Here is an 18499-nt window from a genome sequence, read left to right on the forward strand (position 1 = left end):
TCCAACCCCTGCCTTAAACCCCTTGGGGACAAGCAGAGCCCCAAATTCCCCATCCACAACACTGAGCCCAGCCCTGGGAGAGCGGGAGACGATCTGTGGGTCTTTCAGCCTCTCTGCAACCCCATTTCCCCTCATCACTTGCTGCCACAGCCCCTTTCCAGCACCGAGCCGAAGGAAATCTTTATTTCCTTTGCAATAAACAGCACCAACCCCCCGGGCTGCCACCAGGTCCCCGAGCCCAAGGTGAAGTGGAGCCTCGGGGGGGGGGCCGACACTCCTCTCACAGCACCAGCCGGCCCCGGCTGCTCCTCAGCCCCGGGCTCTGCCACATCCCGGCGCGTCTGTGGATGCACAAATGCCTGTGAGAAACCTGCTGCTCCCTGACCGGGGTGGGCAGGGACACGGGGGGCTCTGGGGGTGCAGAGTCCTGACACCAGAGGGGCTGAGCTGCCCTAATTAGCTGTGCCATCGTTAACCCTTCCTTCCCTGAGACGAGCAGGAGCACGGGCAGCAAGGACGGGTGTCCCCCACCCTGTGTGAGCAGCGACTCTTGGAGCACGGGAGACTCAGTGTGGGGGTGCCCCCCATGCAGAGACCCCCAGGAGAGGGGTTGGAGTGCAGTGATGGAGGCAGTGACACCATCCTGCTGGATGCAGGGCCCGGCGCCTCGGATGGACACACACCCACCCCCGGGAATGAGTCCTCGCCGTCCCTGGAGGGGGGGACACATCAGATGTCACCGGGAGAGCTGGGGGTAGCCCCTCTGCCCGCTGGGCGCTGTGAGGATGAGGATGGTCAGGACCCGCCCCCCCGGGCCGGCTCCTGCTAACAGGATGTGATGGGTGGGGGAAGCGCTGTCGCTTGGCATCTCTTGTCCGGGAGCAGGGAAACGGAGCGAGGAGACGGCCCTGACGGGACCCGGGGACCTCAGCCTGCTCTCCCTCCTCGGGAAACACCATCCCACCCCCTCCCCAGCATCAAACAGCCGCACCTCGTATCACAAATTAATTTATTCCCCTCCCACCGTTGTAAACAAGAAGCAGCCCCCCCACCCTCACCTCGGCCCCGAGAGGTCCCCATCCCGAGGGTTCCCCATCCTGAGGGATCCCCCATCCCAAGAGATCCCCATCCAGAAGGGGCCCATCACAAGAGGCCTCTTCACATCTATCTCCCCCCTCCAAAATGTGCAAATCCAGCCCCAGTGCAAAGAAAGGCTTTGGTGGGGGGGAGGGGGGGAGCACTGGGTGCCAGGAGGGGGGGTGACAGCACCCAGAGGACCCCAAAACTGCTGGGTTTGGGGGTGCTGAGCCTCCGGCAGCCCCCTCCTCCCGAAGGCAGCGAGCACTAGAGGGCAGCAGGGCCCAGCGCTGGGCGGGAGGGAGGCACGGAAATCAAATTAAATAATAATTAAAAAAACAATAAATAAAGCGATGGATGGACAGCTGGGAGAAGGTGGGGGGGGAGGTTAGAGTCCCTCCTCCTCTGGCAATGAGTCTCTCCCCCCCTTCCCCAAACGTACAAAATATATTTTAATTATCTGAGGTAAATAATGAGGTTGTAAAAAAAGCAAGATGGGGGTGAACGTTCCTGGTGTCGCCCCCCCCCTTAAAAAAATAAAGCATCGTAAATAGTTTTAAAGAAAATATGAGGATCTCCCCCCTCTCTCTCTGTCTCTCTCTCAGGCATAAATATAGATTATATTATGGATAAAAAATACACTTTTCTCTCCTGTACATTCAAAAAGTGGAAAAATAGAGGCCAAGAAGGGGCTGTGCCCGAAAAGGACGAGGCTGGGAAGAGCTGCCTGGTTCCAAGAGCTCCCGTACCGTTGCCTCTGGGAATGAGAAGGGGGAATAAAAGCGGATCCCCCGACTGCAGCTGGTGAGTGGAAGGTGCAGGGAGGTGGTTCGGGGGGGGGGGCACATCAGACGTCGCTGGGGGAGCGGGAGCGGAAGGGCAGCGTGGAGGAGAAGCAGCCGCAGCACACGGCCCACAGCACTTTCTGGATCTCCTGGTTCCTGAAGGCGTAGATGACGGGGTTGATCATGGAATTGTAGGTGGCGGGGAGGAGGGTGGCGTAGGTGTAGAGGGCCGGGTAGGTGTAGTCCCCCAGCAGGCAGTAGACGGCGAAGGGCAGCCAGCAGGACGCGAAGGTGCCCAGGATGACGGCCAGGGTGGCGATGCCTTTCCTGGTGGTGACGTAGTGGGAGCTGGCCAGGAAGTGTCTCTGCACGGCGATCTGGTGGGCGTGCCGGCACACGATCCGGCAGATCTGCACGTACAGCTGGAGCATCGCCGCGAACACCGCGAAGAAGGACGCGGAGAGGATGACGAGGTGGTTCTTCGTCAGCGGCCTGACGACGCTGCAGGCGGGCGGCTCCTTCAGGCAGTTCCAGCCCATGATGGGCAGGAGCCCGTAGCAGATGGAGGCTCCCCAGGTGAGGATCAGCATGATGTAAGTCCTGGTGACCGTCCTCTTCGAGTAGTAGGTCAGGGCGTTGTAGAGGGACAGGTAGCGGTCGATGGTGATGGTCAGCAAGCTGCAGACGCTGGCCGTGAAGGAGGTGACCAGCAGCCCCACCGTGAGCAGGCTGACCGCCTCCGACGGCGCGAAGTAGACGAAGGCAAAGTGCAGGATCAACCCCAAACCCGCCAGGAGGTCGGCCGTGGCCAAGCTGCCGATGAGGAGGAACATGGGGGCGCGGAAGGCCGGCGTGTAGAAGATGACCACCACCACGATGGCGTTCTCGCAGGAGATGATGGTCCCGGAGACGCAGAGCACGACGTCCCACGGGTTCAAGGCCAGGGGTCGCACCACAGACTCCAGATCCAGGGAGCTGCCGCTGCCATTCCTGGCAGAAAACCAGCCCTGCTGGCCTTCGCTGGAGTTGGGGGGCCCTTTGTCCATCATGGTGGTGGAGGGTGACCTGCTGCAGCTGAAAGCAAAAGCAGCCCCCTCAGCACCTGCTGCCCTCACGAGCCCTCCCTGTGCCACTCAGCTGGGGACAGCCCTGCTTCCCCCCAAAAGTTGTCTACAGCAGGGGGGACAGAGCTGTGTGTGTTTGAGGGGGTGCTCGTTGTTTGCTCCAAGGGGATTTCTCAGGATGAGGTGGTTTGGTTTTAAAATAAGCAGGTGAATAAAGGGCAGGGGGACACACACACGACACCCCTGCTCCTGCCTGCCTGGGGGTTGGGCACTGCATGATTTTGGTGGATAAATCCTGGGGGAGCAGAACTGGCACTGGAAACCCTTCCCCAGCAAAGACTCCAGGGCCAAACCGAGGGCATCTCAAGCAGCAGGTGAAGGGGGTAACCCTTCCCCCCCCAGACCAGCACCCCAGCGGGCAGACACACCCCTCCAGCCCCACCATGCACCCCTCATCCAGGGGATCCCCACTTACCTTGGGGGGTCTACCCCTCCCTAGGCAGGCAGCACAGCCCCTGGACGGTGGGGGGGCGGGGCACGGCCGCTCCTCGCCGCACTCCCCTTCGCCCTGCGGGCTCCCCCCCCTCCCGGTGCCCCCCCCGCGGTGCCAGGCACTCACCTGCCGGGATGCTGCGGGGCCGGGGCCCGGGCTGTGCTGGGCTGCCCGGCTGGGGGGCCGCTGCCATGGGCGCTGCCGAGTTATAGTGGCCGAGCCCGGCCGGGGGGGCTCGGGGGGGGTTCGGGGGGTGACTCACCGCCGCCCCCCCCAAAACCCCGCTCACCCCGCCGTGACGTCAATGCCGCCGACGGGCCAATCAGCGCCCGCGCAGGCAGCGCGGGCGCGCGCGCGCCGCATAGTAATCGCAGCTCATTCATAAAAAAAAACCCAGGCCCCTCACCCTCACCCACACCCCCACCCACCACCCACACCCCGGCCCACGCCCCGCTTCGAACCCCCCTGCCCACCTCAAACCCGGGCTCACGCCACTCACGGGACCCCCCCTTAAACCCCCGCGATAAAGAGAAAGGGGTGCGGGCTCCCCCCCACCTCCCCCCTCCCCGCAATGCAGAGATTTGGGGGCTCCGCTTTGGAGGGGGCGGCCGGTGAGGAGGAGGAGGAGGAGGAAGGGGTGAGGATGAATCCTCCCCTGGCCCCGCACATCCAGGGGCGCGCAGCCCCGGAGGGTCCCCGCGGCCCGGCTTTCCCACGCGGGGCTGAATAATTCATGGCCGGGAGAAGCGGGAAGGCCCGGCCGGGAGGGGCTGCGGGAAGGGCGGCTGGGGGGGAGCCCTCCCCCTGGGGAGGAGGAGGAGGAGGAGAAGGAGGAGGAGAAGGGGGAGGAAGGCGAAGCCGTGCGCCCCCCGGGACTCTTCCCCCGCGCCGGTTCCTCGAAGCCCGGGGAGTTTCCCTGTCCCCGCTGGGGAGGGGGGGGGCGTCTCGGGGTACCTGGGGCTGTCGGGACCTCGCGGGGGTCGGGAGCCCCCGATGCTCCCAGAGGGGGCTGCGGCCGCCTCTTCGGAGCTCGGCAAGGGACCGGAGGGTCCCGACCCGGTTCGGCCCGGCCCGGCGGGAGCTGTTCGCGGTGCTGAACGAGAGGACCCGGGCCCCGGGGGGACCCGCCGCAGCCCCGGGGAGGGTCGCGGTGCCCCGAGCGCGGGGCAGGGGCAGGGGATGTGTGCGGGGTGTGCAGCGGGCTGTGTGCGGACGAGCTGTGCGGAGGGTGAGCGGTGTTCGAGGTGTACCGTGTACAGGCAGCGTGCAGGGTGTGCGGGATGTCCGGGTGTGAGGTGTGTGCTGCGTGTGCAGGTTCAGGTGTGCTGGATGTGCAGGGTGTGCAGTGAGTGTCCAGAGCGTACAGGGGGTGCAGTGTGTCCAGGTGTGCAGTGTGTGCAGTGTGTACACTGTGTGCAGTTGTGTGCAGGTGTGTGTGCAGTGTGTGCAGGCGTACAGTGTGTTCAGGTGTGCAGCTGTGTTCAGGCGTGCAAGTGTGTACAGGTGTGCAGTGTGTGCAGTGTGTTCAGGTGTACAGTGTGTTCAGGTGTGCAGCTGTGTACAGGTGTACAGGTGTGCAGGTGTGTACAGGTGTGCAGTGTGTGCAGTGTGTACAGGTGTACAGTGTGTTCAGGTGTGCAGGTGTGTGCAGGTGTGCAGGAGTACAGTGTGCACAGTGTGTACAGTGTGTTCAGGTGTGCAGGTGTGTGCAGTGTGTGCAGGAGTACAGTGTGCACAGTGTGTACAGTGTGTTCAGGTGTGCAGGTGTGTGCAGGTGTGCAGGAGTACAGTGTGTTCAGGTGTGCATGTGTGTGCAGGTGTACTGTGTGTACAACCCGTGCAGCAGAACACCCCGTGCCAGGGGTTCAGCCCGGACCCCACGGCCGGGGCAGCGAGGGGTGTGTGTGTGGGGAGGGGGAGGGATGCACCTCTGGAGAGACCCCCCCCTTCCCGAGCCGGACCTACCGGGGCGGGGCGCGACGAGGCGGGGCCGCCCCCCCACCCTCCCCCGCCGCCGCCGGGGCCGCCTCCCTCGGGCGCGCATCTGCCCGGCGCTCCGCTCCGCTCTCCCGGGAGAGCCGCGGCCACACCGCCCGCTGGGACCGGGCCGAGCCGCGCTGAGCCGAGCCGGGCCGGGCCATGGCCCCGCCGGGTCCCGGGGCGCTGCGCTGCGCGCTCCTGTGCGCGCTGCTCTGCGCGCAGGGACCCGCTCCCACCCGCGCAGGTACGGCCGGGGGGCGCGGGGGGGGAGAGCTTGGGGCTTGGCGGGTGGGAGTTTGCAGCTTTGGGGCAGATGAACTTTTCTGGGGGGGTCTTTTCTTTCCAGAGGCTCCTCCCGCCCCCACAAGACTCCGTCGCCTGCTCGGTTCGCAGGGAGAGGGACCCCTTCTCCCAACCGTGTTCCGGGGGGCTGGGACCCCCCAGGGCCGGGAGGGGTGCGCTGGGCTGCTGCGGGATAAACGGGGTGCAGGGTCCAACTCCCCCCAAAAAAGTGTGGGGATCTCGTGGCTCGTGGCGGGGAGCGGGGAGCGGAGCCGTCATCCCCCTTCCCGAGGTGCTGCAACTCCGGGCATTAATTATGCAAACCCCCGGCATCCTTCTGCCCCCCTTCTCCCATCCCCCGCTCTGCTCCCGGGAGACGTTTCCACCCTGACTTATCCCAGCGGGACCCACGCGTGTTCCCAGAGCCCATGGGGATGGGGGTGCCCTCAGCCGGCCCCGCTGCCCCCCTTTATTCCCTCTCCCTCCCCACACCTGATGGCAGGAGCGGGAGTTGACAACGCTGGGCTCAAACGTCTGTTCCTGCGCCTGCCGCGATAAAAATAACTTAAAATTACAAACCTGCCTGAAACCCTTGCGAACAAAGTCCTACTTTCCCATTGGCTCCCGGCAGGTCTCTAAATGGTGGAGGGGGGGCCCAGCGGAGTGCCCACCCCCCTCCCGTAGCCATGGCAATGGGGCCGCAGCATCCCCGCTTCCTGCCTTGTGCCACCAGTTGCCCCCTTGGCTTTTGCTGGGAAAAAAGAGAAGGGACTTTCCCATCAGCCAAGGACGGTTTTTAGGGGAACCTAAAAGCTGGGGGGCTGGCGCTGGTCACCCCGAAGGGAGGTGGTGTGGTGCCGGCAGGGATGCCTTGTGCTTGATAGGTCCCTGCCTGGAAAGACCCCTGGGGAGCCGACCCAGGGGGTCGCCAGCCCTCAGCGAGCCCTGGGAGGAGGGTTTGCCCCCTGAGAGCCTGGAAACACATCCAGGGTGGGAAATGGCTCCCGGGTCTTTCCCGGGATGGTGCAAACGCGGGCGTGGGACTCGGCGAGGTGCAGGCAGGGCCCGGCCGCGGCTCGTCAGTCGCAGCCTCCCTCGCCGACAGTCAGCGCTGTAAATTAGTGATGAGCGTGTGTGGGGGAAGAGCAGCTCCACAAACACCCGAGTGACTCATCGCCCTCACCGGGGCCATGAGAGTGGGGGGTCCTGTGGGGTGATCTGGGGGGACAAGGGTGTGATGCTGCTCAGGTAACCCCGAACCAGGCTGTGCTGCCTCCTCGTTGCATTTAAACATCCGCCAAAAGATCCCAGGATCCCAAATCCCAGCCCAGGGCTGGGGGATGTTTCCCTGCACTGTGGGTGATGGGGTGAGCCCTGTGTGTCCCAGGCTAGGAGCTGTGGGGTGTCCCTTCTCTGGAGAGCTGGTGACGCTGCAAGCACTCCACTGGGACGGGTGTGTGGGTGAGTTTGGTGCTGTGGGATGTGCCTTCATCCCTCCCACAGCATCATTAGAATTCATGGAGCTGAGGGTCCAGCCTCAACCCCAGAGCCATGGGGACAGATGCTGGTGCTGCCCTCATCCCTTTTCCCTGGATTTGGCAGGAGAGTGTGGTGAGATGAGGTCCTGTGAGACATGTACGGCTGTCACCCCCTCACACAACACCACCGGCTGCATCTGGGTGGGCTGCAGGACCCCTGAGGAGCCAGGTGAGGGGCTCAGCTGGGGGGGACAGCGAGGGGCTCCCACCAGCCTTCTCCAGCCCCTGTCACTGGGCTGGGGCAGTGCCAGGATGGTGCCAGCACTCAGCACCCTCAGGTGCCCAGTCCCAGCTGCTTTCCATGGTCAAGGTCCATCTCAGCTGACCCATCTCCAGAGGGAAGGGGGGGATCTGTGCCAGTCCAGTGGGCAGGGGTGTAGGTTTTGGTGTGTGCTGCTCCCCACCATGCTGGGATAACACTGGGAACCCTCTGTCATGTGCACATGGAGCAGCACCGAGCAATGGAGAAGGAAGAAAACCAGCTGTTCATAAAACCCCTGTTTGGGGCTCTTCCCTGAGGGGGTGCAGATACGAGCCCCAACTCGCAGCCCCTTGGAGGGATGAATGTCCAGCCCTGGGAATGAGTCCTCATCATCCCAAACCCTCCCGTGCTCAGGGCAGCCCAGGGCCCAAACACCATCGGCTGCAGTGGGTGCTGGATTGGGATCCTTGGGAAAACCCTACTCCCTCTTCCTGTAGAAACAGGGAGCTGTGTGCAGAGAGGGGCAGCAACACGGGAGACCTGTGCACTCTACAACACCAGCACCCTGTGCCGAGGTAACCCCAGACCCCCACAGCCCCCCCAGGCCCAGCAGCCTTCAGGACAGAGGTGCTGCTCTGGGTGCTGGGGCTGTGGGGAAGGAATTCCACCCCTGGGACAGGGGGCTGGGGTGGGGGGGTGTGTGGCAGTGTCCCCTCACACCCCTTCTTCCCCCTTCCCTCTGTCCCTGCCCTCTCCAGCTCTGAAGTCCCCCACAGAAGAGCCTCCACGGTCCCACAGCAAGGAGCCAGTGACACACTCCACAAGTGAGTGGATCTGGGGGGTGGGAGGTGGTGGGATGGGGGTCCTGGATGCTCCAGGGATCAGTGACCAGTCCCAACAAGACAATTCCCTCCATATTTCACACCCCTTTGGGAGGGGTGTGCCTCAGGGTTGCATCAGTGGTGGGATTGGTCACCGAGGAGGTGCCACCACTGTCCTGGGTTGGAGCTCTGTCCCCGTCCCCCCTCTCTGCCCTGGACAGTGCTTGGATGGAGCTGAGGGGGTCATGGCACCCCACAGCCCCCCAAGAACCATCCCTGATGCCATCCTTGCTGGAAATTCCACCTCCAGCCTGATTGAAGCTGGGGCTGGGAGCAGAGAATAAGCCTCTTCCAGGAAGCGGGAACTGGAGAGCACTGGGCTAATTACAGTGGGTAACCAGAGCCCAGAGCCCTCTGAATTATTGATCCCACCTGGATCTTTTTCCTGCTGGCTCCTTTCCTGCAGCTCCAGCTGCTATGGCATGGGAAGGGGTTGAGCCCATCCCAGCATCCACATGTTGGTGGGCACATCCTAGCCCCAAGCTGGGAACTACCATCCCTCCCTGTGCAGCAACTGGGGGCTGCGTGGACCCCAAATTGCCTCCCCTTGGCAGCATCATCAGTGCTCAGGGATACCCAGAGCACCCATAACCCCCTAAAAACCCCTCGTTTTCCCCTGACAACAGGGACCACCACCACTAGTGCCCCACTGACGGGCAGCCCCGAGTTCCACCCGCCCGGCTTCGACACGGCCAGTTTCATCGGGGGCATCGTGCTGGTGCTGAGCATCCAGGCCGTTGTCTTCTTCGTCATCAAGTTCATCAAGTCGAAGGACAGCACCTACCAAACGCTGTAAGGCTCCCACACCCTCCCTGGGATCTGGGGTGGAGGGGGGGACCCGGGCCAAGCCCACCCTTGAAGCCAAAGATGGGGTCACCCCGGTGCGTGTCCTGTCTCGCCGCTGTGTTGTGTCCCGTGGCTCTTTGTCCTCATCCAGTGAGGGGAGGATTCATTGTCCCTCCCCACCTGTCCCCTCACTGGTGTCTGGCTGTCCTGCCACCTCCTCTGTGTGTCATTGTCTGGCTGGATCCTGGCTCTAAACCCTGTGGGGAGTGGGGGGCACCCCTAATCCGTCCCTCTGAGGCTGAGGTGGGGGTCCACACTCTTCCCACGACCATGGGGCTCGTTGTGTCTAACATGGGGGGCTGTGCCCCGTCTCTCTTTCCTTCCACGCTGCCAGAGAGGACAACCAGTAGGTTCTGGGCTGGTGGCCATGGGGAGGGGGTGCCCTCCCTGCACCCCCGGAGCTTCACCCTTCCCTCGCACCTCCCTGGGGAGAGGAGGGTGGCGTGGACCCTCTCCCCTGATTTGCATGTCGGGTGTTTCCCACCTGGTTTGCTGTTTTCCTGTGAGTTGTTAGTGGTGGAAGGGAAGGGGGTGTCCCCCCTTTGCCCCCTTTTCAGGCACGGAGCCCCTTGGGGGGGTGCAGCTGATGTACAGCCCCTTCTGCCACCGGGGCAAGGTGCCTCCAACACCCCCAGTCCCACCACAGCAGGGTGCAGCCCCCCCCTCACCCTGAGCGTCCTCGACAGGACAGGAGCTGCAGGGCTCCCAGTTTGGCCCCAGTCAGCACCCAGCAGCCACCTCCCCACCCTCGGCAGCCCCTGCCCCGTGTCCTCTCCAAAGCCTGGGGGCTCGCTGGGGCGGGGGAGTCCCCTCTTCTCCTGGTGGTCTCTCTTTTCCCTTCAGCGTTTTGGATGGAACACCCACCCCCTTGCCCTGACACCCCCCCTGCCCACCCCGACCCCCCAGCCCCCCCGTGCCCACCGGAGGAGCGGAGCCAGGCCCTCGCTGTGTGCTTTTGCTGTGCCTCTGTGTTGCTCTGGGGGGTGTTTAGGGGGGGTTCCCTCTCCCCCCACCCCCTTTCTGTGTGTTGTTTTGGGGAGGGGGTGCGTGTCGTGTGCTGTGGGGTGACACTTGTAGCTCGGGCTGCCCCCCATTAAACTCTGCGAGGTGGTGTCTGTGTCATGTCCAGGGGGGTCATGTAGCCAGGGTGGGGGTGCACGGGGTGCCCCCCATCCCTGCCCTGCAGGAGTTCCCAGTGCAGTCCAACCCTTCCCCACAGCATGGGTGCAGCAGGGTGGGCACTGTGACACCCCTCCTGCACCCCACTGCCTGGGGGGGCTGCGAAGGGCTGGACCCCCCCAGGGTAATGCCCTCCAGGACCCTTCCTGCCACGGCTCTTCTCTGTCCAATGCACCAGGATCTGAGGCCACTGCGTGCCCCAGGCTGGGTGAGGGACACTGTCCTTGTCCTCCCCGGGGTGAAGAGGCTGCTGGTGTCACCCCCCCCGCGGCCACAGGGCCCCCCCACACCACGACTATGCAAATCTGGGGACACCAGGGTGGGACACGTCCCCCAGGCCTGACCCCTGTCCCTGTCCCCAGCAGTGGCTGGGGATGCTCCAGGGGTTTGCACCCTCTGGCTGCTCCCTGGGGGATGCAGGTGGGCAGGGGGGCCCATCCAGCCCTGAATCCTACCTGGGGCTCCTCCACCCTGTGTTTGCCAAGCACCCAGGGGACCTGGGGCACCCCAGGGATCAGAGGACACGTGGCCATGGCTGGTGGGGGAGGGCCCTTTGCTGGCCGAGACCCCAGACCCACGCTGGGGCAAAGCCTGAGATGGTACAGGGTGGGACAGAGACTAATAAAGGATTTTCCTGTAATTCCTGGTGTCTGTGTCACTGTCACCTGTCACCTGTTGCTGCCAGGGTCCCAGTAATGGGTGCTGTCCCAGATTTTGGCTGCAAACCAAATCTCTGGGGATGTGGCTGTGTCCTGCCCACAGGGTGGTGTTGGTGGGTGGCCCCAAATGACTCCAGTCCTCCCGGTGACCAGGGGAGAAGAACCACTGTGGGGTCTCCCAGTAAGGAATGGGCCATCCTGGTGTGGGAGTGACCTCTGCACCCCACCCAGGGCTGTGACAAAGCCATTGGAGCCCCAGGGCTGCCACCCCAGGGGCTGGCAGGGCAGTGATGGAGGGGACAGCTCCACGCTGGGAGCAGTGAGGTGCAGCAGCTCCAGCCCCAGAGTGGAGGGAGAAGTCGGGGTACAGTGCCCAGAGCAATAAACAGCCACCAGATGTGCCCTCTGATGTCACTTCATTGCTGCTGGAAGGGGAGGGCACAGACCCCCAGCCTTGCACAGTGATGCTCCAGGTCTCCAGCCCCCCAGGTCCCACAGTCCCGCTGGCACCAGGTGGCCCTTGTGGGAGCAGGGGGCTACCCCCGGGGGGCCAGGTTGGTCCGCAGGGGCAGCAGCGCTTCCACCCACTGCCGGGGCTGCTGGAGGAGGCGCTTCCACACCCCCTGCTCCTCCGCCGTCGAGTCCATCCAGCCCACGGGCAGCCCGTAGCTGCTCCCTGCCGAGAGACCCCCACAGTCACCCCCCGAGCCACGGCACAGGGGACACCCTGAGGTGCTGGGAGTCCCCCCCGGCCTCACCAGTGCCCAGGCTGAGCCGGATGCCGCCCAGCTGGCGCTTGGAAAAGGCTTCCTGGTGCCAGAGGGTGAACTCGGCGCAGGCCTCGGCCAAGTCCTTGGCCTGGAAGCCGTCGTAGACCATGGTGTGGTTAAAGAGGGGGTTCAGGCTCCGCTTCACCACCCGCGTCTTCTGCCGGCTGGCCTTGCTGTCATCCGGCAGCACGTAGCTGGGGGGACACAGGGGGTGAGGGGACACTGCCACCAGACCCCCTGGGTGCCCCCCAAGGTGCCACCCCCGCTCCTACCACTGCACAAAGGCGTCCACGGTGCCGCTCTGCAGCGGGATGAGGCTCTGAGCGTCCTTCACCCAGATGTGCAGCTCGCCCGTGGGTGGATTCCCCCTGCCTGCGGGTCAGAGGGGTCAGGGGCACCCTGCCATGCCAGACCCCCCACTCCAGCTGCCCACGGGCACCTCTCACCTTCCGAGCCAGCAGGGATGAACTTCAGTGCCAAGCTGAGGTTGCCCCGGCTGGCGAGGCCGTCCGAGGGGATGGGCATCTGTGGAGGATGGGGGGGTTATGGGGGGGCTGTGGGTGAAAAGTGGAGCTGGGGGGGCTGGGGGCTCACCCGTGGCTGGAGGTTGAACCACTCAGGGCGTGTGTTGGCCCAGTCCCAGGCACCCAGTGCGACCTCCACCTCCCCCAAGAAGAGGTTCCTGCCCAGGCTGTCGTGGTGCCACACCGAGAGGTTCAGGGTCCGGCCCTGCAGGTCCCTCTTCTCCAGCTTGTACTGGTGGGGAGGGGACACAGGGTGAGATCATCCACCCCCACCCAACCAAGCTGAACCAGGACCCACCCCCCCCCCAAAGCATCCCAGGGCAGGGGTAGAAACCTTGAGGGTCTCATTGAAGATGGGATCCAAGCTCCTCTTCCTCACTGCGGTCTTGCGCTTGCTGCGGTTGGACTTGTCCGGCAGCAGGTACGTCTTGATGTACCTGACAGCCAAAAAACGGGGTGGGTGCAGTGGGTGCCAGCGTGGGCACCAGCTGGGCAGTGCCACTGGGGGCCATGGCACTCACGGGTCCGAGCGCTGCCTCTTGGCCTCGGCCAGTTCCCGGCACTGCACCACGTGGACCTGCAGCTCCTTCTTGGCCGGGTCGTATTGGAGGGAGAACTGGACACAGCCCCTCACGGCCACACTGCCCAGCTCCCCCTCGCTGTACAGGCTCATCAGGCTCCCACTCAGCTGCAGGGCAGGGGGATGGGGTCAGTGGGGTCGGGGGGGACTGGAGAGGTGACCCCCCCACACACACACCCCTCCAACCAGCCCCCAGTCCCGTACCGTGGAGGAGCTGAGGCTGGACACGGAGGAGCTGGTGCTCAGCAGGCTCGGGGGGGTGTGACCGTTCTGTGGAGGCACCTGGCGTGGGGATGTCTGATCTGTCTGGAGGCTCTCTGGTCTCTGGAAATGCAAGGAGGGGTCAGCACCTCCCCTGGACCCACAGTGTGTGTGGGCACGGTCTGTGCTTTGCTCAGGCCAGACAGGCTTCCCTGCAACCCCACACAGCCCCCTCCAGTCCCCCAAAACCCCATAAAACCCCCTCTGACCCCATACAGCCCTATACATGCCCCCAAACCCATACAGTCCCTTCCAGTCCTCCAAACCCCCCAAAAAACACCTTCAATCCCATACAGCCCTATATGTGCCCCCCAACCCCATGCAGCCCCCTCCAGTCCCCTGAAACCCCATAAAACCCCCTCCAACCCCATACAGCCCTATATGTGTCCCCCACACCCATACAGGTCTTTATAGCCCACTCCAGCCCCCTCCCAACTCCACACAGCCCCTCCAACCCCATACAGCCCTATATAGCCCTATATAGTCCTATCCCCCCCCAAATGCCATCCAGCCCCCTCCAGCCCCCCCATCCCATCCAGTCCCTCCATCCCACCTGCCCAGCACTGCTGGGTGTAGAGTCGGGCTCCTCCTCATCCTCCTCCGTGCTGGATGAGCTGAAAGGGTTCCCACCTCCCGTGTCACCTGCAAGGGTGTGGGGTGGCACCGACCCGGCAGGGGTGGGTAGAAGGGTGGGGGTCCCCTTTTTTTGGCAAGAGGAGCAAGATGAGGGGCCACGATGGGGAGCCAGGGGGGAGGTAGGAGGCTGGGAAGCAGCGCTGGGGGGGCTCCAACCCCCCAGATCTCCCCAGCACCGACCCCCCATCCCGGTTACCTGTCTGGGCTGGGATGTCCTGCTCCCTCGCTGGGATGTCACCCTTCTGTGGGAGCTGTGACATGGGGGCCTCCTCCAGGGCTGGGGGGCTGGGCTGTGAGGTGGCACCAAGGGTGTAAACAGGGACCCCCTTCTCCCCTACCTGCTCCCCTCAGCCCAGCCCCTCTGTGTCCCTGGGGACAGCGTGGGGGGCATCCCATGGGACACCTCCTATTGCTCCACAGGGTTTGGGAGCACACACAAGGCTGGCCCCAACAGCACCACACTCCTGGGGTGACACTGCAGGTGCTCCAGGCTGCAGGGGGGTGACCCCCCACCCACCCATCGAGCCCATCACCAGGGTCAGGTACTGCTCAACCCCCCAGCCAGGGACCCACCTGGGGCTTGGTGGCCACCAGCTCCTCCTCCCTGGGGCTGCTGTGGGAAGAGACCACCATTAGTTTGGTCTGGGTGGTGGACAGACAGACACTGCAATGGTGGACAGACAAATACTGGATGGTGGACAGATGGACACTGGAATGGTGGGAGACACTGGGATGGTGGGTAGACACCAGGAAGGTGGGAAACACTGGGATGGTGGACAGACAAATACTGAATTGTGGACAGATGGACACTGGGATGGTGGAGAGATAGACACTGGGATGGTGGAAGACACTGGGATGATGGACAGACAAATACTGAATTGTGGACAGATGGACACTGGGATGGTGGACAGACAGACACCAGCTGCGGCTGCACCATCCCCTTCACCACAGGCTCTGCTCCTCAATCCCCACCTCCAGCCCCCCCTGTGCCACCCCTGGTGGGTACCAATGAGATGTCACCAGCCCCGGTGTCATTGTGGGGTGACAGCCCCACCTTTCCCCCCTCACCTCTCATCCGTGTCTGCCGTGCCATCCTCATCCTCCTTCTCCTCTGCCAGTGGCTCTCTGATGGCCTCCAGCTCGCCCAGGCTGGGGCCACGCTCCAGGTCCCCCGCTCCTGGGGACACCGGGGACCTCAGCGGGCTGAGCCCTGGCACCTCTGTCCCCGCACGTCCCCGTCCCTCCCTCACCTACCCCGGGGCCGCCTCCTGCGGCGGATGGAGGCCCGGACGAGGTCGGAGCCCAGGGGGTGCCGGTGGCGCTGGGCGCGGGCGTCGCAGAACCAGTCCCCGGTGAGCACCCGCAGCCGCGCCGGGTCCGACACCGACTTGCGGAGCTTGCTGGTGGCGGGAGGGTGGCGTTGGGACCCCCGCCCTGGCACTGCCATCAGCCCCCACACACCACAGTCCCCGGGGTCCCTCCCAACCAAGGGAGTCACTGGCCACTGTCTCCCAGGGGGTTTGGGACCCCCAGGGCTGGTGTGACCCACCGTGGGGCTTAACCCTGGCTGGGTTCCATGGGTGACCCCATCACCGGGGAAAAGGGGACTGCTCTGTCCCCAAGGGTGGCAGACCCCAGGGTGTCTGCTTTTGGGGGGGCTGTGCTGTCCCCACCTGTGATGGACCCCAAAGTGGCTGCTCTGGGGGGATTCCTGCTGTCCCCAAGTGTGACAGACCCCAAGGTGGCTGCTTTTGGGGGATTCGTGCTGTCCCCAAGGTTGATGGGTCTGGAGTCGGGAGGAGCAGCTGTCCCTAAAGCTGACAGACCCCACACTGGCTACTCCTGGGGGCGGCCCACGCTGTCCCCAAGGGTGACGCCGAGCAGGGGACCCCCAGCCCACCTGATGCGCCCCTCCTCGCGCCGGCGGAGCTGCCAGTCGCGGCGCAGCACCTCTGCGATGGCACATCGCTCCTCCTCCGTCAGGAAGCTCAGGTCCAGCAGCGCCTCGACCCCCACCTCCAGCGCCATGGTGGGGCGGGGGGACACCCCGGGGACACCCCGGGGCTCCGGCTTAGGTGGGCGCTGAGGATCGGGGGGCTCAGCGTGCCGGGGGGGCTCAGCGTGCCGGGCATGCACCAGCGATGCCAACATCTGGAGAGGGACCTCGGGGCCGCTGGGGATGATCCCCCGCGATCATCCCGCTGCGAGGAGAAGGGGGGGAAGCTCAGCGCGCACCCACACACCCACCCCAAAGACCCCCAGCGAGGACAAAGGGGTGGGATGACGCCGAGGGGGCCGAGGGAAGAGGATGGGCAGTGCCCAGGGCAGGCTGAGGGACACGGTGCCGCTCCTGACGCTGCCGGCTCCGTGCCAGGGCCAGCCCCGCCCGCTGCCGGGATCCTGCCCGCGGCCTGTGTTTGCCCAGGGTGTTTGCTCAGGGCCGGCTCTGCCCCTGCCCGCTTTCCCATGGGATTCACCGGGTGTCACGGCACACGGACAGATGGCAAAAGGGGGCTTGGCTGCCCCTACAACGGGCTGAGACCGCACCAGGCTGAGACTGAATCGGGCTGAGACCGTACTCAGCTCATCACACCTCCGGGGGGGGAGGGTCTTGCTCCACAGCCGGTGTTGCCTCACCACTACCTTTCCTGTCCCCGGCGCTGGGGAAGCGCTGCCTGGTGTCACCACGGGCAGGAAATTGCAGCAGCGGTGGGGCAGGACCAGCCCAGAGCCCCCCCAGCCCACCCCCGGCCACCTCACGGGGACCTGAGCACCCCCACGGCCGGGGGTCCCCCACCCCCCACCAGCGGCCCTGTCACCAGCCCCACTGGTGACTCTGTCCCTGCCCCACCGGTGACCCTCTCCCATCCTGTCCCCAGCCCCACAGAAGGTCCTGTCCCAGCCCCATGGCTGCCTTTACCCCAGTCCTGTGGATCACCCTGTCCCCGCCCCACGAGTGACCCTGTCCCAGCCCCGAGGGGCCTCAGACACCTCCCAGTGTTGGAGACCTCAGTCCAGCACCCGAGCACTGGGTGCCATCCCCACCACAGACCCCCCCAACCCAACATCAGGGACCCCCAACATCACCTGGACCCCCCTTCCAGGGGGAACCTGTGCCACCCACCAGCACCCTGCCCCCAGCAGCGGGGCTGGGGGGTCTCGGGGGGCACATCCCGGCTCTCACCGGGGTTGGGGCGGGGGGCGTTCAGGGGCCACGTACCGGCTCTCACCGGGGCTGGGGCGATGCTGCCGCTGCCTCCCCACCGCAGCCGCTCGTATCCTGTTTACTGCCGGCACACGGGGGGGGTCTCCCCGCCCCGGAACAGCGCTGCCACCTCAAAAAGCACCTAGGTCTGGCCCAGGAGCTGCTGTGGGTCCCCAGCTCCCTGTGGGGACCCCAAAAACCGAGCCGTAAACAAGCACTCCCCGTCCCGCGCCCGCCGGCGCGCAGAGGGGTGCTGGGCACCCGGCCCCCCACCCTGCACGGGAGACCAGTCAAACCAGTTAAACCTCCCCAGTAAGCCACAACCTGGAGGGGGGTGTGCACGCCCCCCTTTTTTCTTGGCAGGCAGCCCGTGGCAATGGAGGGGGGTCAACAGACGGCATGAAACTCCCCCTCACCCCCAAAATGCACCCAAGGCTCAGCCCCTCCTGGGTGACCCCCCACAGCCCCCCAGGGACCGGCAGATCCCAGCCGGGGGTTGTCGCCATCCACGACCCCCCCACCACCACTCTTCCCGGCCCCAGGGAGCCCCCCGGCCAGCCCCAGGCCTCTGCCACAGCGTGGGGACAAGGAAAAACCACCCCACAAACGCGTGACCCCGAGCCCCCAGCCCACTGTCCTCAGTGGGGAGCGGAGCAGGGAGGGGAGGGGGGGCTGCAGCCCACGGGGTGGGGCGAGAGGAGCCAGACCCCACACACACACACACACACACACCCCGGGGTGTCTGTGCAGCCCCCGCGGCGGGTCCAGCCCCACGGCCGCCCTTACCTGCCCAGGTGGTGAGCTCTCGGTGTCTCGTCGCGACCCCGGTAACCCCACGGGGACCCTCGTGGGTGCGCGGGTGCCCCCCGGTCCCACCCCCGACTGGGTGCGAGGTGACTCAACCGCAGCCCTGCGAGCGCCTCCTCGCCCGGTGGCACGAAATCAGGGACTGGAGCCAGCAGCACCGGCCGGACGGGACTGAACTGGGCTGAACTGGGCTGAACTGGGAGGCGTCAGGCGGCTGGGAAGGGGTGGCGTGGCGGGGATGAAGCCCCGCGGCGGGGGGACCCCAGGTCTGGTGGAGACTCGAAGTCAAGGGTGTGGGAAAGGGGATGGGGTGGGAGAACCCCCCTGCCCTGGTGTCAAGCAGGGGTTTGGGGGGGCAGGATGCGGGCATGGGGTGCCTGGGAGGGCACCTGGGCTGCCCTGGGGGGACTGGTCTGTGCTGGGCATGGGGGGAGCAGGACATCTGCCCTCCCTGCAGCACCCTGAAGCCCCCCACCCCACAAGCCCAGTGGGGGGTAACGTGGGGTCCCTGGAGCTTTACTGGTTCCCCATTCCACAGGGTGTCCCCAGCTCCACGGCCCCCACCCCTCAAGGCATTCCCAGCCCATGGCTCCTTTCCCATGGGACAGCCCCAACCCAGCCCCTCCCTCACCCCATGGCTCCCCCCAGCCCCACATTCCCTGTCCCATGGCTCCCCCCGAGCCCCACATTCCCCATCCTGTGGGTGCCCCCAGACCCACAGCTTCCACCC

General features: G+C 65.1%; 3 protein-coding genes across 4 annotated transcripts; 1 reads left to right on the plus strand and 2 right to left on the minus strand.

Annotated features, from left to right (window-relative positions):
- Positions 1–995: 995 nt before the first annotated feature.
- Positions 996–3692, minus strand: GPR3 (G protein-coupled receptor 3). The gene is made up of 2 exons (XM_032710246.1): positions 3546–3692; positions 996–2936 (listed from the first exon to the last, which is right to left on the minus strand). The coding sequence occupies exon 2, from the start codon at positions 2909–2911 to the stop codon at positions 1925–1927; it is 987 nt and encodes a 328-aa protein (XP_032566137.1). The 5' UTR covers positions 2912–2936; positions 3546–3692; the 3' UTR covers positions 996–1924.
- Positions 3693–5485: 1793 nt separating this feature from the next.
- Positions 5486–10967, plus strand: CD164L2 (CD164 molecule like 2). 2 transcript variants are annotated; one of them, XM_032710247.1, is made up of 6 exons: positions 5486–5643; positions 7284–7388; positions 7919–7996; positions 8180–8245; positions 8929–9094; positions 9483–9940. In XM_032710247.1, exons 1-6 carry the CDS (start codon positions 5559–5561, stop codon positions 9496–9498), a joined length of 516 nt encoding a protein of 171 aa, XP_032566138.1. In that variant the 5' UTR covers positions 5486–5558; the 3' UTR covers positions 9499–9940. The 2 variants fall into 2 exon arrangements, with proteins under 2 accessions (XP_032566138.1, XP_032566140.1); XM_032710249.1 differs by lacking the exon at positions 9483–9940 and adding an exon at positions 10506–10967 and having other exon boundaries at positions 5487–5643.
- A 418-nt stretch (positions 10968–11385) lies between these two features.
- SYTL1 (synaptotagmin like 1) lies at positions 11386–17836 on the minus strand. The gene is made up of 16 exons (XM_032710031.1): positions 17749–17836; positions 16978–17143; positions 15658–15958; positions 15012–15157; positions 14826–14934; positions 14331–14370; positions 13954–14047; positions 13675–13763; positions 13065–13184; positions 12802–12968; positions 12615–12717; positions 12351–12512; positions 12203–12281; positions 12029–12128; positions 11745–11950; positions 11386–11662 (listed from the first exon to the last, which is right to left on the minus strand). The coding sequence occupies exons 3-16, from the start codon at positions 15906–15908 to the stop codon at positions 11523–11525; spliced, it is 1806 nt and encodes a 601-aa protein (XP_032565922.1). The 5' UTR covers positions 15909–15958; positions 16978–17143; positions 17749–17836; the 3' UTR covers positions 11386–11522.
- Between the last annotated feature and the right edge of the window lie 663 nt (positions 17837–18499).

Source organism: Chiroxiphia lanceolata, chromosome 24 (genome assembly GCF_009829145.1).
Source record: "Chiroxiphia lanceolata isolate bChiLan1 chromosome 24, bChiLan1.pri, whole genome shotgun sequence".
Taxonomy (NCBI): Eukaryota; Metazoa; Chordata; class Aves; order Passeriformes; family Pipridae; genus Chiroxiphia; species Chiroxiphia lanceolata.